General features: G+C 43.4%; 2 protein-coding genes across 9 annotated transcripts in view; both read left to right on the forward strand.

The window, feature by feature from the left end:
- The window catches only part of vps18 (VPS18 core subunit of CORVET and HOPS complexes), a 32,490-nt gene extending 7,686 nt beyond the window's left edge, over nt 1-24,804 (forward strand). Inside the window, exons 4-16 of one of the 2 annotated variants that reach the window (XM_045721124.1) lie at nt 1,489-1,739; nt 4,067-4,246; nt 5,537-5,710; nt 5,935-6,060; nt 17,662-17,768; nt 18,634-18,916; nt 19,171-19,416; nt 19,769-19,903; nt 20,191-20,418; nt 20,648-20,788; nt 22,628-22,837; nt 23,152-23,391; nt 23,702-24,098. In XM_045721124.1, the coding sequence (XP_045577080.1) occupies nt 1,489-1,739; nt 4,067-4,246; nt 5,537-5,710; nt 5,935-6,060; nt 17,662-17,768; nt 18,634-18,916; nt 19,171-19,416; nt 19,769-19,903; nt 20,191-20,418; nt 20,648-20,788; nt 22,628-22,837; nt 23,152-23,391; nt 23,702-23,818 (2,438 nt within the window). In that variant the 3' untranslated portion in view covers nt 23,819-24,098. Of the gene's footprint in view, nt 1-1,488; nt 1,740-4,066; nt 4,247-5,536; nt 5,711-5,934; nt 6,061-17,661; nt 17,769-18,633; nt 18,917-19,170; nt 19,417-19,768; nt 19,904-20,190; nt 20,419-20,647; nt 20,789-22,627; nt 22,838-23,151; nt 23,392-23,701 lie in introns of both variants that reach the window. The other variant, XM_045721123.1, reaches the window with a different exon arrangement.
- A 971-nt stretch (nt 24,805-25,775) lies between these two features.
- The window catches only part of ino80 (INO80 complex ATPase subunit), a 115,870-nt gene continuing 114,314 nt past the window's right edge, over nt 25,776-27,331 (forward strand). For 4 of the 7 annotated variants that reach the window (XM_045721115.1, XM_045721120.1, XM_045721119.1 and 1 more), the window contains exon 1: nt 25,776-25,953. The gene's annotated coding sequence lies outside the window, so the exon portion shown is untranslated. Of the gene's footprint in view, nt 25,954-25,995; nt 26,230-27,331 lie in introns of those variants that run through there. The other 3 variants (XM_045721117.1, XM_045721116.1, XM_045721118.1) reach the window with 3 other exon arrangements.

The raw sequence follows: 27,331 nt of genomic DNA on the forward strand, positions 1-27,331 counted from the left end.
GGGGAGCTCTTCCTGGACCCCACAGGTGAGAACCAACCGGGGAGCTCTTCCTGGACCCCGCAGGTGAGAACCAACCGGGGAGCTCTTCCTGGATCCCACAGGTGAGAACCAACCGGGGAGCTCTTCTGGACCCCGCAGGTGAGAACCAACCGGGGAGCTCTTCCTGGACCCCGCAGGTGAGAACCAACCGGGGAGCTCTTCCTGGACCCCACAGGTGAGAACCAACCGGGGAGCAGGATAATAAAGTAGAATACTTGCACAGTACTCCCAGAGATGGAATGGCATCAGGATCCTCCAATTCATTCATGTTTTACCTCATTGTCAGATTAGTATTTGTGCTGACTGATACATGTTCCATAGGGGTACTTCTCAGGTTAATCATCACCAGAGTTTGCCGTTGTTATTCATAGCTCATTAATGTGAGTAATCATCACACCATTATGGTTAATCTAATTACTACCCCAAATTAACGACAGAAACGTCTGTACCAATTCAATTCCCAATACTCTTACAGTTATTTTATTTTGGTGCATACTGAAATGGGCTGAATCTCAAACCGAGCACTCGATATGCTTGTTGACGAGTCAATCTCAAACACTAGTTGTCGAGTCACCGAGGGCTACACTGCGTCCTTTGGAGGCCTCTTTTATTGAGTGGGCATCCTGTGCCGACTCCTTGCCCTTAGCAGCGAGTTCTTCCCATGAATCTGTGTTACCAAGCAGCAACATAGTTATTACTACTTCACCCTAAAAAATAGAATAAATGAAGATAAATCAATACATTTTAAATTAATTTAGACGTTTGGCCAAGGAGGTTATTTTACATTTAGCTAAGGAGTTTAGTGCCTGAAGAAGTTGTATTTCTGATGTTTCATAATGCGCATGAAGCCCTGTCCAGCATTATCTGGTTAGCTCTAAGCCTGAGCCAGTCATTTATATGAAACCCTGTCCAGCATTATCTGGTTAGCTCTAAGCCTCAGCCAGTCATTTATATGAAGCCCTGTCCAGCATTATCTGGTTAGCTCTAAGCCTCAGCCAGTCATTTATATGAAGCCCTGTCCAGCATTATCTGATTAGCTCTAAGCCTCAGCCAGTCATTTATATGAAACCCTGTCCAGCATTATCTGGTTAGCTCTAAGCCTCAGCCAGTCATTTATATGAAGCCCTGTCCAGCATTATCTGGTTAGCTCTAAGCCTCAGCCAGTCATTTATATGAAGCCCTGTCCAGCATTATCTGGTTAGCTCTAAGCCTCAGCCAGTCATTTTTATGAAGCCCTGTCCAGCATTATCTGGTTAGCTCTAAGCCTCAGCCAGTCATTTATATGAAGCGAAAGAGAAGCTTACCAACCAGCTAATGCAACAATAAATGCAATGCTCCTTTCATAAGCTAGTGCAACTAATAAGATATCTGTGTATTTCTGGTTATTCAATAGTATTACATCAGTCATTAAACATTTCTAACACTGCTCTCCCCTCTCGTCCCCTGCAGGGTCCCACCTGGTGATTTCTCTCAGTACCAGTGAATGTCTGTATCTGAACAGGAACACCCAGAAGGTGAGGTCTCTGTCCCGCTGGAGAGGACACCTCATAGAGAGTGTAGGCTGGAACAAGCTTCTGGGGACAGAGACCAACACTGGGCCCGTCCTAGTGGGAACCAGCCAGGGAATCATCTTCGAGGCTGAGATCTCTGCTTCAGAGGGAAGCCTGTTTAACACCAACCCTGACCAGTACTTCAAACAGGTGAGAACACACACACACACACACACACACACACACACACACACACACACACACACACACAGTAGGTTACTTCAAACAGGTCAGTGATGGGATCACAAAATAAACACCGCCCCAAGATTATGTTTTGTAGATTGAACCAATGGAAAGCCATGCTTATCAAACCTCTTGACATTCAAACTAATTCATCAATGCTGATTTGGTTACTACTAGGGATGCATGATATATATCGGTAAGCATATCGGAATCGGGCGACATTAGCTAAAAATGTCAACATCGGCTCTACGTATAGTTTAACACCCATGTGCAGAACCGATGTCAAAGCTGACGTGCATAACCTGTATAATATAGATAGGTGACGTAATGACGCCACGAAAAATACAGCCCTACACGTGCAACACAGCATTCCTAACCAGCATTCCTAACCAGCATTCCTAACCAGCATTCCTAACCAGCATTCCTAACCAGCATTCCTAACCAGCATTCCTAACCACCCACAATGTCTGCTGTGGGTCTATTTTGAAGTTTCAAAGGAAGATGACAGAAAGGCCATATGCAACATTTGTGCTGCTAGTTACTTCCCGAGGGGAGAGAGTGAAATCTTTCAATACCACAAACCTAATGACTCATTTGAAAGTGCATCACCCCCAGACGTTCAGCGACTACTTAGAACAAAAGCAGAAAAAAAACTAAGCGCACACTTCCAACTAAACAAGTTTAAGTCGAGCAGTCATATGAAAGAGTAAGAACATTTCAGAGAGACATTTACATGTTTACATTTACGTCATTTAGCAGACGCTCTTATCCACAGCGACTTACAACACAAAGATGAAATCTATTAACGCCAAGGTAACGGATTTCATTTATTTTTTTATTTTACCTTTATTTAACTAGGCAAGTCAGTTAAGAACAAATTCTTATTTTCAATGACGGCCTAGTGGGTTAACTGCATTTTTCAGGGGCAGAATGACAGATTTGTACCTTGTCAGCTCGAGGATTCGATCTTGCAACTTTTCGGGTTACTAGTCCAACGCTCTATCATTGCCCTTGACAACCAACCGTTCTCCGTCGTGGATGATGTTGGCTTTCGCCGACTGGTCGAGAACCTCGAGCCCCGGTACACATGACCAAGTAGAGCGCTATTTTTTAGATGTTGCCCTACCGGAGTTACACATTATTGTTGAAAAGCACATCCGTGAGCTACTTGCTATGGGCGTCACTTCTATTAACTTCACGACTGACATTTCGACCAGCAATGTCAGCCCCATGAGCATGCTGAGTCTGACAGCACAGTGGGTCCACGAGGATTTTGTACTGAGGAAAGCCGTATTGCATGCTCAAGAATGTGCTGGTTCTCATACCGCTGCTGCCATTTCAATGGCATTTGAGAACATGTTTGAAACTAGGAAATTCCCCAAGAACAAAGTACACGCTGTGCTATGTGATAATATACGGAACATGACAAAGGCTTTGGAAGAATGCGGAGTCGCCAGTTTGCCATGCATGGCACACACGCTGCAACTGGCAGTGAACAAAGGTGTTTTGGCCCAACGCAGCATATCTGAGACAGTGGCAACAGGTAGGAAGATAGTGGGTCATTTTAAACACTCACAGCTAGCATACAGCCACCTGCAAGTAATACAGGAGCAGCTTGGAGTGACAACGAAAAGGCTTAAGCAAGACGTTTCCACCAGATGGAACAGTACTTTTTATATGGAGAGCCTGCTGGAACAAAACGAGTGCTTGGGGTGTACGTAGCAACAATCAGTACAAACCAGTGGATTCTCATTGAAAACATGAACACACTCCTAGCTCCATTCGAAACAACTGACTGGAGAAATAAGCTCAACTGTGTCTGTAGCAGACGTGATACCCTCTGTCATGGCAAGATTGGATAGTAAGAAGAGCCACCTTAAGCATCTTTGTAATGCGGTGACAGCTAGAATATTTGTCATGAATATCTGTTGTGCGATTTAAAATACATTCATGGATTTACAAGTTATTAAACAATCTGTTCCTAGCTGAACAAATGAACATATGACACTTTGTTTCACCTATTTAACTGTACTAGAATCCTTAAAAGGCCGCTAATATTTTTTCATATCGATATCTGTGTCGGTTTTTATTTTGGCAAGGAAAATATTGGATATCGGAATCGGCCAAAAAATGTTATATCGCTGCATCCCTAGTTACTGTACATTCATTAGTTCCACTCCTTCATGTGAACTTATCTGCAGGCTACTAGCTTTTGTGACTGTATTTGATGTAGCATTTAGATTTTTATAATGATTTAGATATTATAATGATTAATGTATGTTAATGAAACACAGGCCCATTCCCTGGAGGAGGACGGGAGGCCTGCTCCAGTATGCTGTATAGAGGTGGAACGAGGTCCGGAGTCTAAAGTCGTCATCATCGCCACCACCAGGAAGCGTTTGTTCCAGTTCGTAGGTCGTGTGGCGGAGGGGTCCGAGCAGCAGGGCTTCAGCTCCGTCTTCTCACAGAACCAGGTCTGTTTCACAGAAGCTTTTTTTTTAAACAACAGGTCTACAGCCCAAATGGCAACCTATTTACTGTATAGTATATTTACACTCCCTATTATGTAGTGTATTTACACTCCCCACTATATCTGAATATTTACACTTCCTACTATATCTGAATATTTACACTTCCTACTATATCTGAATATTTACACTTCCTATTATATCTGAATATTTACACTCCATACTATATCTGAATATTTACACTCCATACTATATCTGAATATTTACACTTCCTATTATATCTGAATATTTACACTTCCTACTATATCTGAATATGTACACTTCCTACTATATCTGAATATGTACACTTCCTACTATATCTGAATATTTCACTCCCTACTATATCTGAATATTTTCACTCCCTACTATATCTGAATATTTGCACTCCATACTATATCTGACTATTTACACTCCATACTATATCTGAATATTTACACTCTATACTATATCTGACTATTTACACTCTATACTATATCTGAATATTTACACTCTATACTATATCTGAATATTTACACTCTATAATATATCTGACTATTTACACTCCATACTATATCTGAATATTTACACTCCATACTATATCTGAATATTTACACTCCATACTATATCTGACTATTTACACTCTATACTATATCTGAATATTTACACTCCATACTATATCTGAATATTTACACTCTATACTATATCTGAATATTTACACTCCATACTATATCTGACTATTTACACTCTATACTATATCTGATTATTTACACTCCATACTATATCTGAATATTTACACTCCATACTATATCTGACTATTTACACTCTATACTATATCTGAATATTTACACTCCATGCACTTTTCTCACTTCTCTAATGACCTCTGGCAACTATGGTTATATTTGTTGTTATAACTTGTTTTATAAACTGGGTGGTTCAAGCCCTGAATACTGATTAGCTGACAGTCTTTATTTTTACTGCTCTAATTAAGTTGTTAACCAGTTTATAATAGCAATAAGGCACATCAAGGGTTTGTGGTATATATCCAATATACCACGGCTAAAGGCTGTATCTTGGCACTCAGTGTTGTGTCGTACCGAAGAACAGCCCTTAGCCGTGGTATATTGTCCATATACCACACCCCCTCGGCCCTTATTGCTTAAATATTAAGCTGCTGCCCAGTTTTCAGTATAATGATTTATCATTTGTTATAAGCATGTATAAGCCTTTAGAATATCTTATAACAATGCTTATAAGAGGTTATGCCTTCATTACTACTAGGAGCTGCTGCCCAGCTTCCAGGAGTTTCCGTTTAACATGGGCTACAGTGAGATTACCTTCTACACCTCCAAGCTCAGGTCCTGCCCCAAGGCCTTCGCATGGATGATGGGTAATGGAGTTCTCTACGGTCAGCTGGACTACATCAGGCCAGACTCTGTGCTCAGTGATGTGCAGGTACTGTTGTTATACTATATTATATAGTGCTTAATATTTAGGCTAGTGTACTTTCAGGTTTGATGTGTTGTACAGGTAAGCTCCCTACAGGTGACTATTAAATACATTTTGTGATTGGTCTTTCAAAATAATTCTATTGTACTCTTGAAATTCATATTGCTGAAGCATTGATAAAAAAAAATTAAAAAAAATAATACATTCTCTCTCTTCCCTCTCTCCATCAGGTGTGGGATTATACCCCCGACATAGACTTCAGTTTCAACAAGCCCATCTCCATCGTGTTGACTCAGTTCCACTTTCTACTCCTCCTCCCTGACCGCGTCAAGGCCATCTGCACCCTCAACGGACAGGTGGGGTCACACACACACACACGCACGGACAGGTAGGGTCACACACACACACACACACGCACGGACAGGTAGGGTCACACACACACACACACACACGCACGGACAGGTGGGGTCACACACACACACGCACGGACAGGTGGGGTCACACACACACACGCACGGACAGGTGGGGTCACACACACACACGCACGGACAGGTGGGGTCACACACACACACGCACGGACAGGTGGGGTCACACACACACGCGCGGACAGGTGGGGTCACACACACGCGCACGGACAGGTGGGGTCACACACACGCGCACGGACAGGTGGGGTCACACACACGCGCACGGACAGGTGGGGTCACACACACGCGCACGGACAGGTGGGGTCACACACACGCGCACGGACAGGTGGGGTCACACACACGCGCACGGACAGGTGGGGTCACACACGCGCACGGACAGGTGGGGTCACACACGCGCACGGACAGGTGGGGTCACACACACGCCGCACGGACAGGTAGGGTCACACACACACACACATACGGACACGTACGGACAGGTGGGGTCACACACACACGCACGGACAGGTGGGGTCACACACACACGCACGGACAGGTGGGGTCACACACACACGCACGGACAGGTGGGGTCACACACACACACGCACGGACAGGTGGGGTCACACACACACGCACGGACAGGTGGGGTCACACACACACACGCACGGACAGGTGGGGTCACACACACACGCACGGACAGGTGGGGTCACACACACACGCGCGCACGGACAGGTGGGGTCACACACACGCGCACGGACAGGTGGGGTCACACACACGCGCACGGACAGGTGGGGTCACACACACGCGCACGGACAGGTGGGGTCACACACACGCGCACGGACAGGTGGGGTCACACACACGCGCACGGACAGGTAGGGTCACACACACACACATACGGACACGTACGGACAGGTGGGCCTCTGACTGCTTCTGCTTAGTCTTTGGTTACAGGTCACTGTAAAAGGTGTAGGCCAGGTTACTGTAAAAGGTGTAGGCCAGGTTACTGTAAAAGGTGTAGGCCAGGTTACTGTAAAAGGTGTAGGCCAGGTTACTGTAAAAGGTGTAGGCCAGGTCACTGTAAAAGGTGTAGGCCAGGTTACTGTAAAAGGTGTAGGCCAGGTCACTGTAAAAGGTGTAGGCCAGGTCACTGTAAAAGGTGTAGGCCAGGTCACTGTAAAAGGTGTAGGCTAGGTCACTGTAAAAGGTGTAGGCCAGGTTACTGTAAAAGGTGTAGGCCAGGTCACTGTAAAAGGTGTAGGCCAGGTCACTGTAAAAGGTGTAGGCCAGGTCACTGTAAAAGGTGTAGGCCAGGTTACTGTAAAAGGTGTAGGCCAGGTTACTGTAAAAGGTGTAGGCCAGGTCACTGTAAAAGGTGTAGGCCAGGTCACTGTAAAAGGTGTAGGCCAGGTTACTGTAAAAGGTGTAGGCCAGGTCACTGTAAAAGGTGTAGGCCAGGTCACTGTAAAAGGTGTAGGCCAGGTCACTGTAAAAGGTGTAGGCCAGGTCACTGTAAAAGGTGTAGGCCAGGTTACTGTAAAAGGTGTAGGCCAGGTTACTGTAAAAGGTGTAGGCCAGGTTACTGTAAAAGGTGTAGGCCAGGTTACTGTAAAAGGTGTAGGCCAGGTTACTGTAAAAGGTGTAGGCCAGGTCACTGTAAAAGGTGTAGGCCAGGTTACTGTAAAAGGTGTAGGCCAGGTCACTGTAAAAGGTGTAGGCCAGGTCACTGTAAAAGGTGTAGGCCAGGTCACTGTAAAAGGTGTAGGCCAGGTCACTGTAAAAGGTGTAGGCCAGGTCACTGTAAAAGGTGTAGGCCAGGTCACTGTAAAAGGTGTAGGCCAGGTTACTGTAAAAGGTGTAGGCCAGGTCACTGTAAAAGGTGTAGGCCAGGTCACTGTAAAAGGTGTAGGCCAGGTCACTGTAAAAGGTGTAGGCCAGGTCACTGTAAAAGGTGTAGGCCAGGTTACTGTAAAAGGTGTAGGCCAGGTCACTGTAAAAGGTGTAGGCCAGGTTACTGTAAAAGGTGTAGGCCAGGTCACTGTAAAAGGTGTAGGCCAGGTCACTGTAAAAGGTGTAGGCCAGGTCACTGTAAAAGGTGTAGGCCAGGTCACTGTAAAAGGTGTAGGCCAGGTCACTGTAAAAGGTGTAGGCCAGGTCACTGTAAAAGGTGTAGGCCAGGTTACTGTAAAAGGTGTAGGCCAGGTTACTGTAAAAGGTGTAGGCCAGGTTACTGTAAAAGGTGTAGGCCAGGTCACTGTAAAAGGTGTAGGCCAGGTTACTGTAAAAGGTGTAGGCCAGGTCACTGTAAAAGGTGTAGGCCAGGTCACTGTAAAAGGTGTAGGCCAGGTCACTGTAAAAGGTGTAGGCTAGGTCACTGTAAAAGGTGTAGGCCAGGTTACTGTAAAAGGTGTAGGCCAGGTCACTGTAAAAGGTGTAGGCCAGGTCACTGTAAAAGGTGTAGGCCAGGTCACTGTAAAAGGTGTAGGCCAGGTTACTGTAAAAGGTGTAGGCCAGGTTACTGTAAAAGGTGTAGGCCAGGTCACTGTAAAAGGTGTAGGCCAGGTCACTGTAAAAGGTGTAGGCCAGGTTACTGTAAAAGGTGTAGGCCAGGTCACTGTAAAAGGTGTAGGCCAGGTCACTGTAAAAGGTGTAGGCCAGGTCACTGTAAAAGCATGTTTGTGAAAACTGATGTAAAAAAACAAAAAACAACAACATTGGAATCTTCCAAAATAGCACCCTATTCCTCATATTGTGCACTTATCGCCCCGTAGCACTATGGAATACTGCACTACTATGAACTGTTGGTCTGACCAATCGGAATCTATGCTTCAAGATTGTTTTGATCACATGGACAGGGATATGTTCCGTGTTGTCTCTGAGAATAGTAATGATGTAGGCATAGAGAATAGTGATGCACCGATATGACATTTTTTGCCGATACTGATATCTGAAATGTTGCTTGCCAAAAAAAAAAAACGATACTGAAATTTAAAATATTTGCGGCCTTTTAAGCGTTCTAATACAGTTAAATAGTTTAAAAAGTGGCGTCACTACAGTCCCTGGTTCGAATCCAGGCTGTATCACATCTGGCCGTGATTGGGAGTCCAATAGGGCGGTGCACAATTGGCCCAGCGTCGTCCGGGCTGTCATTGTAAATAAGAATTTGTTCTTAACTGACTTGACTAGTTAAATAAAGGTTATACACACACCACAGTGACCAAAAGTTATTTTGTTGGCATTTACGTATGTCCCCATTACCAGTAAAACATAATCAAAACCCATTTCTTTCACTTACTTGCTGTGCTGTTTCGTTGTTCAGTCGTTTCATTCTCAACCAGGATTTCTATGGAACGCCGTTTGGGTCTTTGCATGTCAAAAAAGATACACGTCAGATAATACTATTTGGTGTGTCATATAACACGACATAATCTGTTTCAGTAGCTATCGCTAGCTAACTTTATAGCTAGGTGTCATCTAAAATAACCCTCATTTATTTGGTTAATGGTCGGACCCGGTTAGCCTTCAAAATTAAAGTAAGGCATAATTCTACTATTTGTATTCAATTGCTTCACTGTCAATGACATACTTTTATTTTGAAGGCAAACCGCAAGTTTCACTATTGTACCTAATCCTTATTGTGGCTAGCCTCACAACACATAACCCAGGCCGGGTGAGCCTCACTAGCCAGATGAAGCTAGCTGGCTGCTTATAACGTTAGCTTTGGGCAACAGTCTAAATAGCTGGCTAGCTATTTATTTTCCTGAACTGAAGTTCAATTTCAATAGGCGAACAACAAGTGGCAACCTAGCTAATACTTACTGACAAGGATTCCTTAATCATTGCTAAGAATAATGAAAATGACTGCAGGTTCTACTGGTCATTGTTTTCAGACTGGTTGTATTGGTGCTAGCTAGGTACCAAGCTAAAGCTAGCTACCCCAGAAGTTGTGGTAGAACAAATTATGCTTTATTACCAACGCGGTATTGTAAACACATCGTTCGTGGCCGGTGTTTGCTTGTTTGCAGACTTTTTTTGTACAGCTTTGACAGAGTTACTGTATCTTTTTTGACACGCAAAGACCCAAACGGCATTCCATAGTACGTAAGTTGTGAAGCTAATAGCAGTGACGCTATTACTGTGTAACTCCAGTAGGGCAACATCTGAAAAATAGCGCATTTGGTAGTGTTGTCCCGGTGCTCGACCAGTCAGCGAAAGCCAACGTCACCCACAACAGAGAACGGTTGATTGTCAAGGACAATGAATTCCATTATCTTGGCTTTAATGGATTTCACCTTTGAGTTGTCTCTCTGAAATGTTGTTACTCTTTCAAATGACTGCTTGACTTGTTGACTGCTCGATCCACACAGCAGACATTGTGGGCTAGGTTAGGAATGCTGTGTTGCACGTGAAGCGCAAAATTTTACGTGGCGTTATTACGTCACGTAACTACGTTTTAGAGGTTTGCACGGTACCTTTGACATCAGTGTTTAACATTGCCGTTAAACTATACATCGGGCCGATATCGATGCTGGCGTTTTTAGCTAATATCGTCCGATTCCGATATGTTCACCGACTGTATCGTGCATCCCTAATAGAGAATGTTGTTCCCACTGTGAAGATTAGGACTTATCCAAACCAAAAACCATGACAGATGGAAGTATTAGTATAAAACTGAAAGCTCAAAACCACCGCATTTAACCACGGCAAGATGACTAGGAACATGGATGTGTACAAACAGACCAGCTATGACCTCTGTAAGGCAATCAGTGGCAAAACAGCAGTTCAGAAAAGTGGAGTCGCAATTCAACGGCTCAGACACGAGACGTTTGTGGCAGGGATTCCAGACCAATGTTTCCCTCTAAGCTGCGGGCGTGAGCAGCTCCCATCGTACTCTTTCCCTCTATCTATCTCTCTCTTTCCCTCTCTCACTGCACCGAAATATACAACGCATCGGAGTAGGATTCTATTGCATTGACAGGTACTACTCAGGCCCTTGCGCCATAAATGGGGAGTGGTTACTTCCTACAAGAGTACAAAATGTGTACAGCTTTTTATGTCTTAAAGAGGCAGTGTTGTATTTTGAGACGGTCTTGAATATGCTAAGTAGCCAATAGGCAGAGGGTAGCGTAATTTGTCTGATTCTCTGTAACAATGGTATGGGAATAATAATTAATTATATAAAGTGGTTTCTTGCCTCAAACAACACATTTTCAGTCACCTCCTTATCTAAAGGACAAGTGGATAAATAGGTTCATGTCAAGCCCTGCATGTATTTTTTTTTTTTTTTCAAAAGTCTCATGGAATGTAGGACTACATTGAACACCACACATTTGCTGCTACTGTAGGCTGAATGATAGAACAGCTATTTCCATGTTAAAATGTTATGGGATGGCATTTCTCTCCATTGTTTTGACGGTAGGCCACTCCGGTAGGCCTACATTATGATCAAATAACCACAGTAGCCTACTTGGCCACTGTTAAACTGTAACTTAAAGCGGGTACAGCCTCAGTGTTCACAGTAAACTCGTGCCAGAAGTTGCACAGAATTGCACACAACGTTCCAGTTTGCGCTTAGCAGACCAGAAATATGCTCAGTGCTGAAAACAATTACAGGGAACATTGATCCAGACAATCACGGATTTTAAAAAGAAAACCAGCCACGGACACCAACGCCCTTCTCCCGGCCAAGCTAAACACCTTCTTTGCCTGCTTCAAGGAAAACGTGGTGCCGCCGACGTGGGCCACCGTCGCTCCTGAGGACTGTGAGCTCTCGTTCTCTATGAGTATCACATTTAAGCGTGTTAACCCTCGCATGGCTTCCGGCCCAGACAGCGTCCCCTGCCGTGTCCTCAGAGCATGTGCAGACCAGCTGGCTGGAGTGTTTACGGACATATTCAATCTCTCCCTATCCCAGTCTGCTGTCTCCACTTGCTTCCAGATGTCCACCATTGTTTCTGTACCTAAGAAGGCAAAGGTAACTGAACTAAATGACTATCGCCCCGTAGCACTCACTTCTGTCATCGTGAAGTGCTTTGAGAGGCTAGTCACGGATCATACCGCCCCAACAGATCCACGGATGACGCAATTGCCATCACACTGCACACTGCCCTATCCCATTTGGACAAGAGGACTACCTATGTAAAAATGCTGTTCATCGACTACAGCTCAGCCTTCAACACCGTAGTGCCCTCATCAACAATGATGAGACAGTCTACAGGGAGGAGGTGAGGGCCCTGGCGGAGTGGTGCCAGGAAAATAACCTCTCCCTCAACGTCAACAAAATGAAGGAGCTGATCGTGGACTTCAGGAGAGCGCACTTCCCCATCCACATCGACGGGGCCGCAGTGGAGAGGGTGAAAAGCTTCAAGTTCCTCTGCGTTGCGCATCACTGACAACCTGAAATGGTCCATCCACACAGACAGTGGTGGTGAGGAAGGCGCAACAGCACCTCTTCAACCTCAGGAGGCTGAAGAAATTTGTCTTGGTTCCTAAGACCCTCTGGAACTTCTACAGATGTATCTACATTGAGAGCATCCTGTCGGGCTATATCACCTCCATTGTCTGGAACCGCAGGGCTCTCCAGAGGTGGTCAGCCCAACGCACCACCAGGGGCAAACTGCCTGACCTCCAGAACATCTACAGCACCCGGTGTCACAGGAAGGTCAAGAATATCCTTTATGATCAGCCACCCGAGCCATGGCCTGTTCACCCCGCTACCATCTAGAAGGCAGAGACGGTACAGGTGTATCAAAGCTGAGACTGAGAAACCGCTTCTATCTCCAGGCATCCGAATGTTAAATAGTCACCATTAGCTGGCCTCCACCCAGTACCCTGAACCATAGAGACTACTGCCCTATGTACATAGTCATTGAACACTGGTCACTCGAATGTTTACATACAGATTTACCCACTTCATATGTATTTACTGTATTCTAGTCAAGGCTCATCCTATATAACTACTGCTATACACACCTTTTTCTATTCATATTCTGCCCATATAGTCTATACACAACATTGTTTAGTTATATATATTATATATAACGAAGGCACTAATATCTAGGCACTAATCTGGAAAGGATATATATATATAAATAAATATTAGTGCATATATAAATAAATATTAGTGCATATATAAATAAATATTAGTGCATATATTAGTGCACTAATATATATTTATATATGCACTAATATATTACTGCTCAAAAAAATAAAGGGAACACTTAAACAACACAATGTAACTCCAAGTCAATCACACTTCTGTGAAATCAAACTGTCCACTTAGGAAGCAACACTGATTGACAATAAATTTCACATGCTGTTGTGCAAATGGAATAGACAACAGGTGGAAAATATAGGCAATTAGCAAGACACCCCCAATAAAGGAGTGGTTCTGCAGGTGGTGTCCACAGACCACTTCTCAGTTCCTATGCTTCCTGGCTGATGTTTTGGTCACTTTTGAATGCTGGCGGTGCTTTCACTCTAGTGGTAGCATGAGACGGAGTCTACAACCCACACAAGTGGCTCAGGTAGTGCAGCTCATCCAGGATGGCACATCAATGCGAGCTGTGGCAAGAAGGTTTGCTGTGTCTGTCAGCGTAGTGTCCAGAGCATGGAGGCGCTACCAGGAGACAGGCCAGTACATCAGGAGACGTGGAGGAGGCCGTAGGAGGGCAACAACCCAGCAGCAGGACCGCTAACTCCGCCTTTGTGCAAGGAGGAGCAGGAGAAGCACTGCCAGAGCCCTGCAAAATGACCTCCAGCAGGCCACAAATGTGCATGTGTCTGCTCAAACAGTCAGAAACAGACTCCACGAGGGTGGTATGAGGGCCCGACGTCCACAGGTGGGGGTTGTGCTTACAGCCCAACACCGTGCAGGACGTTTGGCATTTGCCAGAGAACACCAAGATTGGCAAATTCACCACTGGCGCACTGTGCTCTTCACAGATGAAAGCAAGTTCACACTGAGCACATGTGACAGACGTGACAGAGTCTGGAGACGCCGTGGAGAACGTTCTGCTGCCTGCAACATCCTCCAGCATGACCGGTTTGGCGGTGGGTCAGTCATGGTGTGGGGTGGCATTTCTTTGGGGGGCCGCACAGCCCTCCATGTGCTCGCCAGAGGTAGCCTGACTGCCATTAGGTACCAAGATGAGATCCTCAGACCCCTTGTGAGACCATATGCTGGTGCGGTTGGCCCTGGGTTCCTCCTAATGCAAGACAATGCTAGACCTCATGTGGCTGGAGTGTGTCAGCAGTTCCTGCAAGAGGAAGACATTGATGCTATGGACTGGCCCGCCCGTTCCCCAGACCTGAATCCAATTGAGCACATCTGGGACATCATGTCTCGCTCCATCCACAGACTGCACCACAGACTGTCCAGGAGTTGGCGGATGCTTTAGTCCAGGTCTGGGAGGAGATCCCTCAGGAGACCATCCGCCACCTCATCAGGAGCATGCCCAGGCGTTGTAGGGAGGTCATACAGGCACGTGGAGGCCACACACACTACTGAGCCTCATTTTGACTTGTTTTAAGGACATTACATCAAAGTTGGATCAGCCTGTAGTGTGGTTTTCCACTTTAATTTTGAGTGTGACTCCAAATCCAGACCTCCATGGGTTGATAAATTGGATTTCCATTGATTATTTTTGTGTGATTTTGTTGTCAGCACATTCAACTATGTAAAGGAAAAAGTAGTTAATAAGATTATTTTATTCATTCAGATCTAGGATGTGTTATTTTAGTGTTCCCTTTATTTTTTTGAGCAGTGTGTGTATATATATATATATTAGTGCCTTCGGGAAAGTATTCAGACCCTTTGACTTTTTCCACATTTTGTTAGGTAACACCCTTATTCTAAAATTGATTAAATCGTTTTTCCCCCCTTTCCAATCTATACACAATACCCCATAATGACAAAGCAAAAATAGGTTTTTATAAATGTTTACTAATTTATACTTTTTTTTTTCAACTTAAAAATTACATTTAGATGAGTATTCAGACCCTTTAGTTAGTACTTTGTTGAAGCACCTTTGGCAGTGATTACAGCCTAGAGTGTTCTTGGGTATGACACTACAAGCTTGGCACACCTGTATTTGGGGAGTTTCTCCCATTATTTTCTGCAGATCCTCTCAAGCTCTGTCAGATTGTAAGGGGAGCGTTGCTGCACAGCTATTTTCAGGTCTCTCCAGAGATGTTCGATCGGGTTCAAGTCCGGGCTCTGGCTGGGCTACTCAAGGACATTCAGAGACTTGTCCCGAAGCCACTCCTGTGTTGTCGTGGCTGTGTGCTTAGGGTCATTGTCCTGTTGAAAGGTGAGCCTTTGCCCCAGTCTGAGAACCTGCTCCAGAGCGCTCAGGACTTCATCAAGTATCTCTCTGTGCTTTGCTTTGTTCCTCTTTGCTTCGATCCTGACTAGTCTCCCAGTCCCTGCTGCTGAAAAACATCCCCACAGCATAATGCTGCCACCACCATGCTTCACTGTAGGGATGGTGCCAGGTTTCCTCCAGATGTGACGCTTGGCATTCAGGCCAAATAGTTATATCTTGGTTTCATCAGACCAGAGAATCTTGTTTCTTATGGTCTGAGAGACCTTTAGGTGGCTTTTGGCAAACTCCAAGCGGGCTGTCATGTGCCTTTTACTGAGGAGTGGCTTCCGTCTGGCCACTCTCTCATAAAGGCCTGATTGGTGGAGTGCTGCAGAGATGGTTCTCCTTCTCCATAGAGGAACTCTGACAGAGCTTTAGAGTCACCATCGGGTTGTTGGTCACCTCCGTGACCAAGTCCCTTCTCCCCCGATTGCTTAGTTTGGCCGGGCGGCCGGCTCTAGGAAGAGTCTTGGTGGTTCAAAACCTCTTCCATTTAAGAATGGAGACCATTGTGTTCTTGGGGACCTTCAATGCTGCAGAAATGTTTTGGTACCCTTCCCCAGATCTGTGCCTCGACACAATCCTTTCTGAGCTCTACGGACAATTCCTTCGACCTCACGGCTTGGTTTTTGCTCTAACATGCACTGTCAACTGTGGGATCTTATATAGACAGGTGTGTGCCTTTCCTAATAAATTAAAGCATTTTATATAACCTTTTTTTTAACCAGGCAAGTCAGTTAAGAACAAATTCTTATTTACAATGACGGCCTACCTTGGCCAAGCGTCGTCCAGGTTTGGCCAATTGTGCGCAGCCCTATAGGACTCCCAATCACAGCCGGATGTGATACAGACAGGATTCGAACCAGGGACTGTAGTGATGCCTCTTGCACTGAGATGCTGCGCCACTCGGGAGCCTAATCATGTCCAATCAATTGAATTTATCACAGGTGGACTCCAATGAAGTCGTAGAAACATCTCAAGAATGATCAATGGAAACAGAATGCCCCTGATCTCAATTTTGAGTCTCATAGTCTGAATACTTATGTAAATAAGGTATTTCTGTATTTTGTTTTTTTTTCACAATTTGCACAATTGTCTAAACCTGTTTTCACTTTGTTATGGGGTATTGGTGAGTAAAAAAAAAAAAATTATAAATACATTTTTGAATAAGGCTGTAACGTAACAAAATGTGGAAAAACTCAAGGGGTCTGAATACTTTCCGAAGGCACTACTGGTCAGAAGTTTTAGAACACCTACTCATTCAAGGGTTGTTCTTTTTTATTTGTTACTATTTTCTTCATATTAGAATAATAGTGAAGACATCAAAACTATGGAATCATTTAGTAACCAAAAAAGTGTTAAACAAATCAAAATATATTTTAGATTCTTCAAAGTAGCCACCCTTTGCCTTGATGACAGCTTTGCACACTCTTGTCATTCTCTCAACCAGCTTCACCTGGAATGATTTTCCAACAGTCTTGAAGAAGTTCCCACATATTGTAGAATAATAGTGAAGACATCAAAACTATGAAATAACTCATATGGAATCATGTAGTAACTAAAACATTTTTTTTAATCAAATATAAATACATTTTATATTTGAGATTCTTCAAATAGCCACCCAAATGCTTATTTGAGCTGTTCTTGCCATAATATGGACTTGGGTCTTTTACCAAATAGGGCTATTTTCTGTATACCACCCCTGCCTTGTCACAACACAACTAATTGTCTCAAACGCATTAAGAAGGAAAGAAATTCTACAAATTAACTTTTAAGGTACACCTGTTAATTGAAATGCATTCCAGGTGACTACCTCATGAAGCTGGTTGAGAGAATGCCAAGAGTGTGCAAAGCAGTCTTCAAGGTAAAGGGTGGCTATTTGAAGAATCTCAAATATAAAATATATTTTGATTTAAAAACATTTGTTTAGTTATATATATATATATATTCCATACTCTGAAATCGCTCGTTCTGATATTTCTTGATTTCTTTATTTTTATATTTTTGGACTTGTGTGTATTGTTAGGTATTACTGCACTGTTGGAGCTAGAAAAATAAGCATTTCGCTGCACCTGCGATAACATATGCAAAATATGTGTACGCGACCAATAAAATGTTATCTGATTTAGTGCACTGCTTTTGACTAGGCTCCCTTTTATGAATAGATTAAATGCATGGATTGATTGATTGACAGGTGGTGAACGAGGATGTGTTTCCTGATAAGTTCGGCACGCTGAAAAAGATGATCAAAGACCCAGCAGGAGGTCTGGTGTGGATCTATACTGAGAAGGCTGTCTTCAGGTTCGTTTACATGACATTTTAGTTTTTAATCATTTAACAGACACTCTTGTCCAGAGAGCCTTACAATTAGTGCATTCAACTAAGATCGACAAAACAACCACATCACTGCCATTTGGCAGTAAAATCTTTACAATAGCCACAATCTGTGGAATCAGACTAGCTCTGCCATTAGTGGCTGAACAAGGTTTAACTGTCATCTGTGGAATCAGACTAGCTCTGCCATTAGTGGCTGAACAAGGTTTAACTGTCATCTGTGGAATCAGACTAGCTCTGCCATTAGTGGCTGAACAAGGTTTAACTGTCATCTGTGGAATCAGACTAGCTCTGCCATTAGTGGCTGAACAAGGTTTAACTGTCATCTGTGGAATCAGACTAGCTCTGCCATTAGTGGCTGAACAAGGTTTAACTGTCACCTGTGGAATCAGACTAGCTCTGCCATTAGTGGCTGAACAAGGTTTAACTGTCATCTGTGGAATCAGACTAGCTCTGCCATTAGTGGCTGAACAAGGTTTAACTGTCATCTGTGGAATCAGACTAGCTCTGCCATTAGTGGCTGAACAAGGTTTAACTGTCATCTGTGGAATCAGACTAGCTCTGCCATTAGTGGCTGAACAAGGTTTAACTGTCATCTGTGGAATCAGACTAGCTCTGCCATTAGTGGCTGAACAAGGTTTAACTGTCATCTGTGGAATCAGACTAGCTCTGCCATTAGTGGCTGAACAAGGTTTAACTGTCATCTGTGGAATCAGACTAGCTCTGCCATTAGTGGCTGAACAAGGTTTAACTGTCATCTGTGGAATCAGACTAGAAAGAACAGACAAGTGAGCGTGACGTTAATTTTATTTAAAAAAAAATCTCAATCCAGATACCACATCCAGAGAGAAGCCAGGGATGTGTGGCAGATGTACATGAGCATGAACAAGTTTGACCTGGCTAAGGAGTACTGCCGGGACCGGCCAGAGTGCATGGACATGGTCCTGGCTAAGGAGGCAGAACACTGCTTCCAGAACAAACGCTACTTGGAGAGTGCTAAGTGCTACGCTCTGACCCAGAACTACTTCGAAGAGATTGCTTTGAAGTTTATCGAGGCAAAACAGGACGAGGCTCTGAAAGAGTTCCTGCTGAAGAAACTCAATAATTTAAAACAGGTATATTATGTTTCTATGTTTTTGTGACGAAGTTTACAATTCAAAACCATACGACTTTATTGTCCATTACAGCGAACAATGGAAGCTTGTCTTCTGCTCACTTCTCAACCTGCCAGATAGTTTGTCTTTTGTGTGGTATGTTTTCAACTGTCATGTCATATTTGATACTTTTTTTTCATCATGCTACCCCTATTTGCAAAGCAACTTTTGTTCTGGGGACAATAAAAATGGATTGATTTGATTGATTGAAACAGAGTGAGAAGACTCAGATCACCCTACTGGTCACTTGGCTGACTGAGCTTTACCTGAACCACCTGGGACTTCTAGAATCAGACGAGGGGAAAAATGGTGTGTTCCAGGAGACGCGTGATGAGTTCCGGAAGTTCCTCAGTAGCTCCAAACACAAGGAGTGTCTCTATAACAACCGTACGACCATCTATGACCTGCTGGCTAGCCACGGCAACGTGGATGACATGGTCTACTTCTCTGTCATCATGCAGGTATCTTATGATGCTATTTATCCAGGCTTGGGCTCAATTTCATTTCAATACTAAGTCAATTCAGAAAGTAATCCAAATTCCAATTCAAAATGTTCCTAATTGAAAAGCATTGAAGAGAATTGTTATTTCAGTGTACTTCCTGAATTGTCTGGAATTGAAATGGAATTGACTCCAACCCTGCTATTCATGCGTGGCATTGTATTGTGCCATTTAGAGTGGTCTCTCTTGTTAGTCTCTAATGATGTGGCATGTTTAGGCCACTTTATGGCTGTTGACTTTATTTTCAGTTTTGTAAAGTATGTTTTATCTGCTGCTGTTTGACATTAAAGAATCTGTGTATTTATCTCTCTAGGACTATGAGAGGGTGATCTCCCACCACTGTCAGCATGATGACTATAGCGCCGCCCTGGAGGTGCTCTCTAAGCACTGCGACGAGAAGCTCTTCTATAAGTTCTCCCCCATCCTCATGCAACACATACCTAAGAAGGTGATACAATGATTTTTATCTGCTTGCATTGAAATGTTTTGTTGTTTTATTGGTGTCTGTGTTCAAGTACATAAGAATTAGTTCTTAACTGACTTGCCTAGTTAAATATATATATTTTTTAATCAGTTTGAAATACAATACCATACTTGATTGTCCATTTTTATGGCATGTGAAGTGCCTATGTGTATTTGTGAAAGGGAAATTGAATGAATAATAAATATTCTTGCCTAGTTAAATAAAGGTTAAATAAAATGTCAATAAAATAATGAATCTACCTCAATCATAAGGTGGTGGATGCCTGGATCCAGATGGGTAGCAGGCTGGACCCTAAGAAGCTGATCCCAGCCCTGGTCAACTACAGTCAAATGGGTTCAACACAACAGGTCAACGAGACCATCCGTTACATGGAGTTCTGTGTTTACCAGCTCGCTGTGACAGAAGAGGCCATACACAACTACCTGCTGTCCCTCTACGCCAAATACAAACCTGATAGTCTCTTGTGCTATTTGAAACAGGTAGGTTCAAGGCTGTGACCGTCCCAAGTGGCTTCCTATTCCCTCTACAGTACGCTACTGTTGACCAGGGCCCATAGGGACTTGTTATGTTGTCACATTTTGACCTATATTTGCTATTTTATTCTTAGTTTCCTCTGGTAAGTGTTCTAGGGTATCTTGATCAAATATACATGAACATATTGTTAATTAATTTATTATTAATAAAAAGTGTTGTTTTTATTATTGACAGGCTGGTACCCACGCGTCAGACATCCACTATGACTTAAAGTACACCCTGAGGCTGTGTGCTGAACATGGTTACCTCCAGGCCTGTGTTCTGGTCTATAAGATCATGGAGCTGTATGAGGAAGCTGTCGATCTGGCCCTACACGTGAGGATCTTGGCTAGTGTTTTGATGACTATGTAGCTAATTGTTGACGATGTAATATTGACAGGATGTTGTAACAGGCACACATGCAAGATTTAAAGCGGAAGTGCATCCATCTCATACGTTATCTGAAAGTTAAAGATTTGGTAATCTAAAATCGGTATACAGTGAGTGGACAAAACATTAGGAATGACTTCCTAAAATGGAGTCACATCCCTTTTTGCTCTCTGAAAACCCTTAATTTCGTCGAGGCGTGGAGTCTACAAGGTGTCGAAAGCGTTCCACAGGGATGTTGGTCCATGTTGACTCCAAGGCTTCCACGCAGTTGTTTCAAGTTGGCTGGATGTCCTTTGGGTGGTGGACCATTCTTGATACACACGGGAAACTGTTGAGCGTTTAAAAAATAAAAATAATAATTGAAATAACTGCGTTGCAGTCCTTATACAAACCGGTGCACCTACTACCATACCTTGTTCAAAGGCACTTAAATCTTTTGTCTTGCCCATTCACCCTCTGAATGGCACACATACACAATCCATGTCTCAATTGTCTCAAGGCTTAAAAATCCTTCTGTAACCTGTCTCCTCCCCTTCGTCTACACTGATTGAAGCGGATTTAAATAAGTGACATCAATAAGGGATCATAACTCTCACCTGGATTCACCTGGTCAGTCTGTCATGGAAAGAGCAGGTGTTCCTAATGTTTTGTACACTCAGTGTCCACTGCTGTGAAAAAGTATTTGCCCCCTTTTCTAATTTTCTCTGCTTTTGCATATTTTTTGTGGCCGAGTTATCAGATATTCAACCAAAACCTAATATTAGAACAAATAAACACAACAATTAAATACTTATTTAATTTATTTCATAAATAAGAAGTTATGTAACACCCAATGCCCCTGTGTGAAAAAGTAATTGCACCCTTACACTCAATAACTGGTTGTGCTACCTTTAGCTGCAATGACTCGGAACCAAACACTTCCTGTAGTTGTTGATCAGTCTCACGTCACTGTGGAGGAATTTTGGTTTGGTCCACTCATCCATGCAGAACTGCTTGAACTTTACAACGTTTTGTGGGTTGTCAAGCATGAACTGCTTGTTTCAAGTCTTGCCACAACATCTCAATTGGTATTAGGTCTGGACTTTCACTAGGCCATTCCAAAACTTCAAATGTGTTGCTTTTTAGCCATTTTCATGTAGACTTGATTGTGTGTTTTGGATCATTGTCTTGCTGCTCTTCAGCTTCAACTCAGATGGATGGTCTGACATTCTCCTGTAGAACTCTCTGATACAGAGCAGAATTCATGGTTCCTTCTATTAAGGTAAGTGGTCCAGGTCCTGAGGCAGTAAAGCATCCCCAAACCATCCCACTACCACCACCATGCTTGATTGTTGGTATGAGGTTCTTACTGTGGAATGCAGTGTTAGGTTTTTTGCCAGGCATAAGGGCACTCATGTCATCCAATTTTTGGGGGGTTATTTGTAAACTCAGGGTCCATGTATCGAATATTAGGTTTTGGTTGAAAATCTGATCACATTCAGTATTAAAAATGTGCAAAAATAGAGAAAATCAGAAAGGGGGAAAATACTTTTTCACGGCACTGTATGTTAAATCAGGATCTGAAAGGGCATCTATCAAGTGTGCATCTATCAAGTGTGCATCTATCAAGTGTGCATGTTGTTATTTTGGCTACGCACAGCACTGGGGAAGGAAAAAAAACACTTTCCTAAACCAGCTGGTGTAACTCTTCTCCTGTGCTCTCCCTCTCCCAGCTGTGCTGTTGAGATTCAAGATACATTTCCCGAAAGGGACACAGTAAATAATAATTAATTATTATTATTCCAGGTGGATGTGGACCTGGCCAAGTCATGTGCTGACCTGCCTGAGGATGATGAGGAGTTGAGGAAGAAGTTGTGGCTGAAGATCGCCCGTCATGTGGTGCAAGAGGAGAAGGATGTGAAGAAGGCCATGAACTGTCTGTCCAGCTGTAACCTGCTCAAGATAGAAGACATACTGCCCTTCTTCCCAGATTTTGTCACCATAGACCACTTCAAGGTTGTAGTGTTAAAGAAAATGCATTGGATTTATATAGAGCTTTTTTCTTAAGCCCAAAGACACTTCTACACACAACAGAGTAGTAATCAGACCTGGGTCTAGGATACTACCTAGGTTATATACTTAAGTTCAGTGTTTTGAGGTGCATTTCATTTACCTTGGACCTTGCACTTTTTTGTGACTTCCATTGGTTTCATTGTACCAGGCAAATCAAACATATCATGAGCATATGTGTATATGATGAGTTGGAACCAAATGAATTTCCCCATGTAGGATAATTTTAAGTTGACACAACTATATCCCTTCTTCCCCAGGAGGCTATCTGCAGCTCTTTAGAGGAGTACAACCAGCACATAGATGAGCTGAAGCAGGAGATGGAGGAGGCGACGGAGAGCGCCAAGCGGATCAGAGAGGACATCCAGGAGATGAGGAACAAGTATGGGGTGGTGGAGAGCCAGGAGAAATGTGCTGCCTGCGACTTCCCCCTCCTCAACAGACCCTTCTATCTGTTCCTCTGTGGACACATGTTCCACTACGACTGCCTCTTCCTGGAGGTCAGTATGCAAATCTGTTTTATTTGACCCTTGACCCTATTTCAAGAACAGTTGCCTAAAGATGTATATACCAGTAAGTCATACCAGTAGGTCAGTAGCACACCATTTTACCTTGACCGTTGACCCTATTTCATAAAGAGATGGCTAACAATGTAACAATGCAAACTGAGACATTGGGTCATTAGTACATATATTTATAAATTATGTACACTACATATAGAAGGAAAATTGGTTGGAGGGGGTATCCCCCAAAAAATATCTTAAGAACCAGGTATGTCTCATAATCACAACTATGATTTTTTCCCTTCAGGAGATTCAATGGTTAAATACCCATTTTATTATTCACCACCATATATGGACCTCACATACTGTAACGGTGGATCTTTCCTCAGGTGAGCCCTCACCTGTCCACCTACAAGCAGGCTAAACTAGGTGAGCTGCAGAAGAAGCTGGCTGCAGCCACTCAGACCAAGTCTCGCCACCGCCCCTCCCCCAAGGAGAAGGAGGAGGGGGGCGACACTGCCAGCCTGGGCAAAGAAAGTGCCGGAGTCAGCCGTGAGCAGATCAAGTCAGACATCGATGACATCATCGCGTTTGAATGTGTGTACTGCGGCGAGCTGATGATCAAGTCGATCGACAAGCCGTTTATTGATCCACGGAAGTTGGAGGAGGAGAAGTCCAGTTGGCTCTGAGTGAAATGGTTGGCAGCTTGGAGCTGAAATCAACTAGGTCTGAAATGGACTGCCTGATATGAGGTGGGAAAATTTGACTGAAAAAGGTCTGAAATTAGTGAAATGGGCTTTAACTGTCTGAACCGATGAGAGGTGAAATAGACTTGTCTGAAATGGAACCGACCAGTGTGTACACTACAGGCCAGGAAATCAGCTGTTATTCTCTTTGATAATGGGATGTACAGCCACAGCTGCACAGTGCCTGGTGATGGATACTCACAGGAGTGGGGAAGAATGCAGGCGCTCCTATATAAGCCCTTATCCCCTATGCGTCTCTGTAACACGATATATTCTACAGACTCTCTCTCTCAGTGCAGTTTTTCTAAGCTTCGCAATGTCGGGATCACACACATTACAAGATCAGTTCACTATCTTTTACACTCATCTGTCTAAATTTACAAATTAACTTGTGAAATGTTCTCTGAAATTGAATGCATATTTATAAATCTTCACTGGTATTAGTTAGTTCCACTGGCTATTGACATGAATAGTACTATAAAAGGTATGTAAAGAACTACAGTTTTTGTTATTACTGTCCTTTATGACATCATGAGAACTTAATTCACACCTGTTACATTGGCTGACTGTTTATTCTGTTGTGACATCATCTGAGATCAGGTCAATGTAACCCACTTTGGTTTGCAAAACGCACCTATGAAAATTAAACGAGTCTTTAATTCTGTCTTTGGAATTGTTATTTCAAGTGATTTGAATTTTATTATGAAATCTGAATGTTCTGAATTCCTCTGATGGGCTCCTGATTGGCATTGCGGTCTAAGGCACTGCATCTCAGTGCAAGAAGCGTCATTATAGTACCTGGTTCGAATCCAGGCTTTATCACATCCGGCCGTGATTGGGAGTCCCATAAGGCGGTGCACAATTGGCGCACCGTCGTCGGGGTTTGGCCGGAGCAGAACGTCATTCTAAATAAGAATTAGTTTTTTACTGACTTGCCTAGTTAAAGGTTAAATAAAATGAGTCTTAATCTGAAAGCTGGGCTGGTGAATATGAAAATACAAAGTAATGGGTGTTAAGACACCTGAATGATTTTATTGTGGGTTAGGGGATTGAGTGAGATGCCTTCCTCTCATTCATATACATAAACTGAGGAGGACCTGCCAAGTAATTTAATGTTTACATTGTCATCAATGCATAGTAAACTATGAGATTGAAAAGTGAATGTGAAGGTTGTTTTGGATAAAGTAAAGCATCATATGCACACAAGGCTTCTTAATAAGGAGGACCAGGATCGGGTACATATTGATGATGCTCTAACTTCTAAACAGTTCCATTGTAACACTTATGTATTGTTTGCCATTTATAGCTCATATCAAATCAGTTATAAAATCTACACAATTTTCCGGAAAATGTAACAGGCTCGCGATACTCGTAACGACTTTCCCCCTGTGAGTGACGTAACATGTAGCTCGGTAATCTTCGGGATTAGCAGACTCCACCAATGGAGTTCGGATCGCAAACGATAATATCGCATAAATCATATGAACTACTACTTATGATTAACTCTCGCCAGAACTGAATCCAAAATACTTGTTACAATGTTTGTGTTGCTATATTTCCGCAGCAATTCCTTTGAAGAGCAGATACGAAATCGTCACTCTCTCTGCATTCGATTAGTATGCCTGTTCCCTGCTCTATCCTCGCCATGGCGCCGTGTCCCTGCTCCCTCAGTTACAGAAAGTGGCCGCCTCTCTGCTGCTGTCGACCCAAAGCTCATAGACTCACTCGTTGCCTAGACCCGCCATCTTGGAGTCAGAGAACTGAGAGTCGGCAGCAGCTACGAGAGAGCGCAAAAGGGGGACACGGGGCCAAGGTGAGAAAGTGTTTTGGAGGTAATATGGTGAGGGAGCAATGGGGTAAGATGGCCGGGAGGGAGAAAGAATTAGATCGCGGGGATCCGAGAACAGAGGCTTCTGAGACGACCCTCGTGTCTATTCAAGGGGACGGATAGGTGCTGGAAAGATTCGTAGGCCTCGCTGTAACAAGCCAAAGTTGCTTATCCCTCAAATGAATTGTATTACTAAAATACTCATATGTCCAGAGAAGGTGGTAGCCTTAAAGGGGCAGAACCCATTTGAATAACTCAAGAGTGAGTGGGAACTTCATACCTAATTAATTCAAATGACCAGAAACGCAACAAGATTGACAGTTAGCCATTCAAATGTAACAAAGGCCGGCTACCCAGACAGTCAAAAATGTCAAACGCTAGCCTGCTCTTTAAATAGGAATTCAGCTGGCCAATGCCCGTTCTAACCACAACATATTACCTTGCTAACGTAGCTGCATACCTTGACCCTTGATATACATGTCTATCGTGTGTTGTGTAGGTAGCTAGCTAACGTTAGCCTGCTAGCTAACATGTCATACAAGGTTAGCTGGCCCACACAGCTAATACTTGGCGCGAGCTAATGCTAAGAGCTAACAGGCTAAGGCTAGTAAGCTAAATAATGGTAGCATCGCACTTTCAGGCTAAACGTTCACTTAGCGTTAACTAGCCAGCTAATTCCCCGTTCAGTTAGACAGCTAGCTAGCTAGCTAGCTAGCTAATTTAGCTGAACATTCATCAGTTGTGCTTTGCTCTGAGTGTTTACTGGCAGGCTAGCTACATTGTAACTCAGGTTAGCTAGATTGTAGTGCAGTGGCTTGATTCACTTTGCAGACACCTGATCTCATCACTCAATCATCTCTATGATTGAACCATTAAGTAAAGCTATAATAACCCACATTTTCCCACACCTGCAATAGACATACAAAGGATCCACCTGAATAAAATGATGTTTCTGTTTATATAAGTTCCCTAAATGTCCAATTCTTCTTACAGGGTAGTGGGAATCAAAGTATTTACATCCAGATAGAGGTGTTATGTGGCATGAACCTCTTACTCCTGTGAGGATTTGTGGACATTTCAAACAAAACTATTTTTATTTAACCTTTATTTAACTAGATAAGTCAGTTCTTATTACCCCAATTTACAATGAATGCCAAACCCGGACGACGCTGGGCCAATTGTGCACCACCTTATGGGACTCCCAATCACGGCCGGTTGTGCTACAGCCTGGATTCGAACCAGGGTGTCTTTAGTGACGCCTCTAGCACCCCCAAGCTCAGACTTAAGATCTTGAAACATTAAAAACAAAACATGGAGGACTGAGACCTGTAGGCCTATAACTTAAGCATATTTATACTCAATT

This window comes from Salmo salar, chromosome ssa06, assembly GCF_905237065.1.
Source record: "Salmo salar chromosome ssa06, Ssal_v3.1, whole genome shotgun sequence".
Classification (NCBI taxonomy): domain Eukaryota; kingdom Metazoa; phylum Chordata; class Actinopteri; order Salmoniformes; family Salmonidae; genus Salmo; species Salmo salar.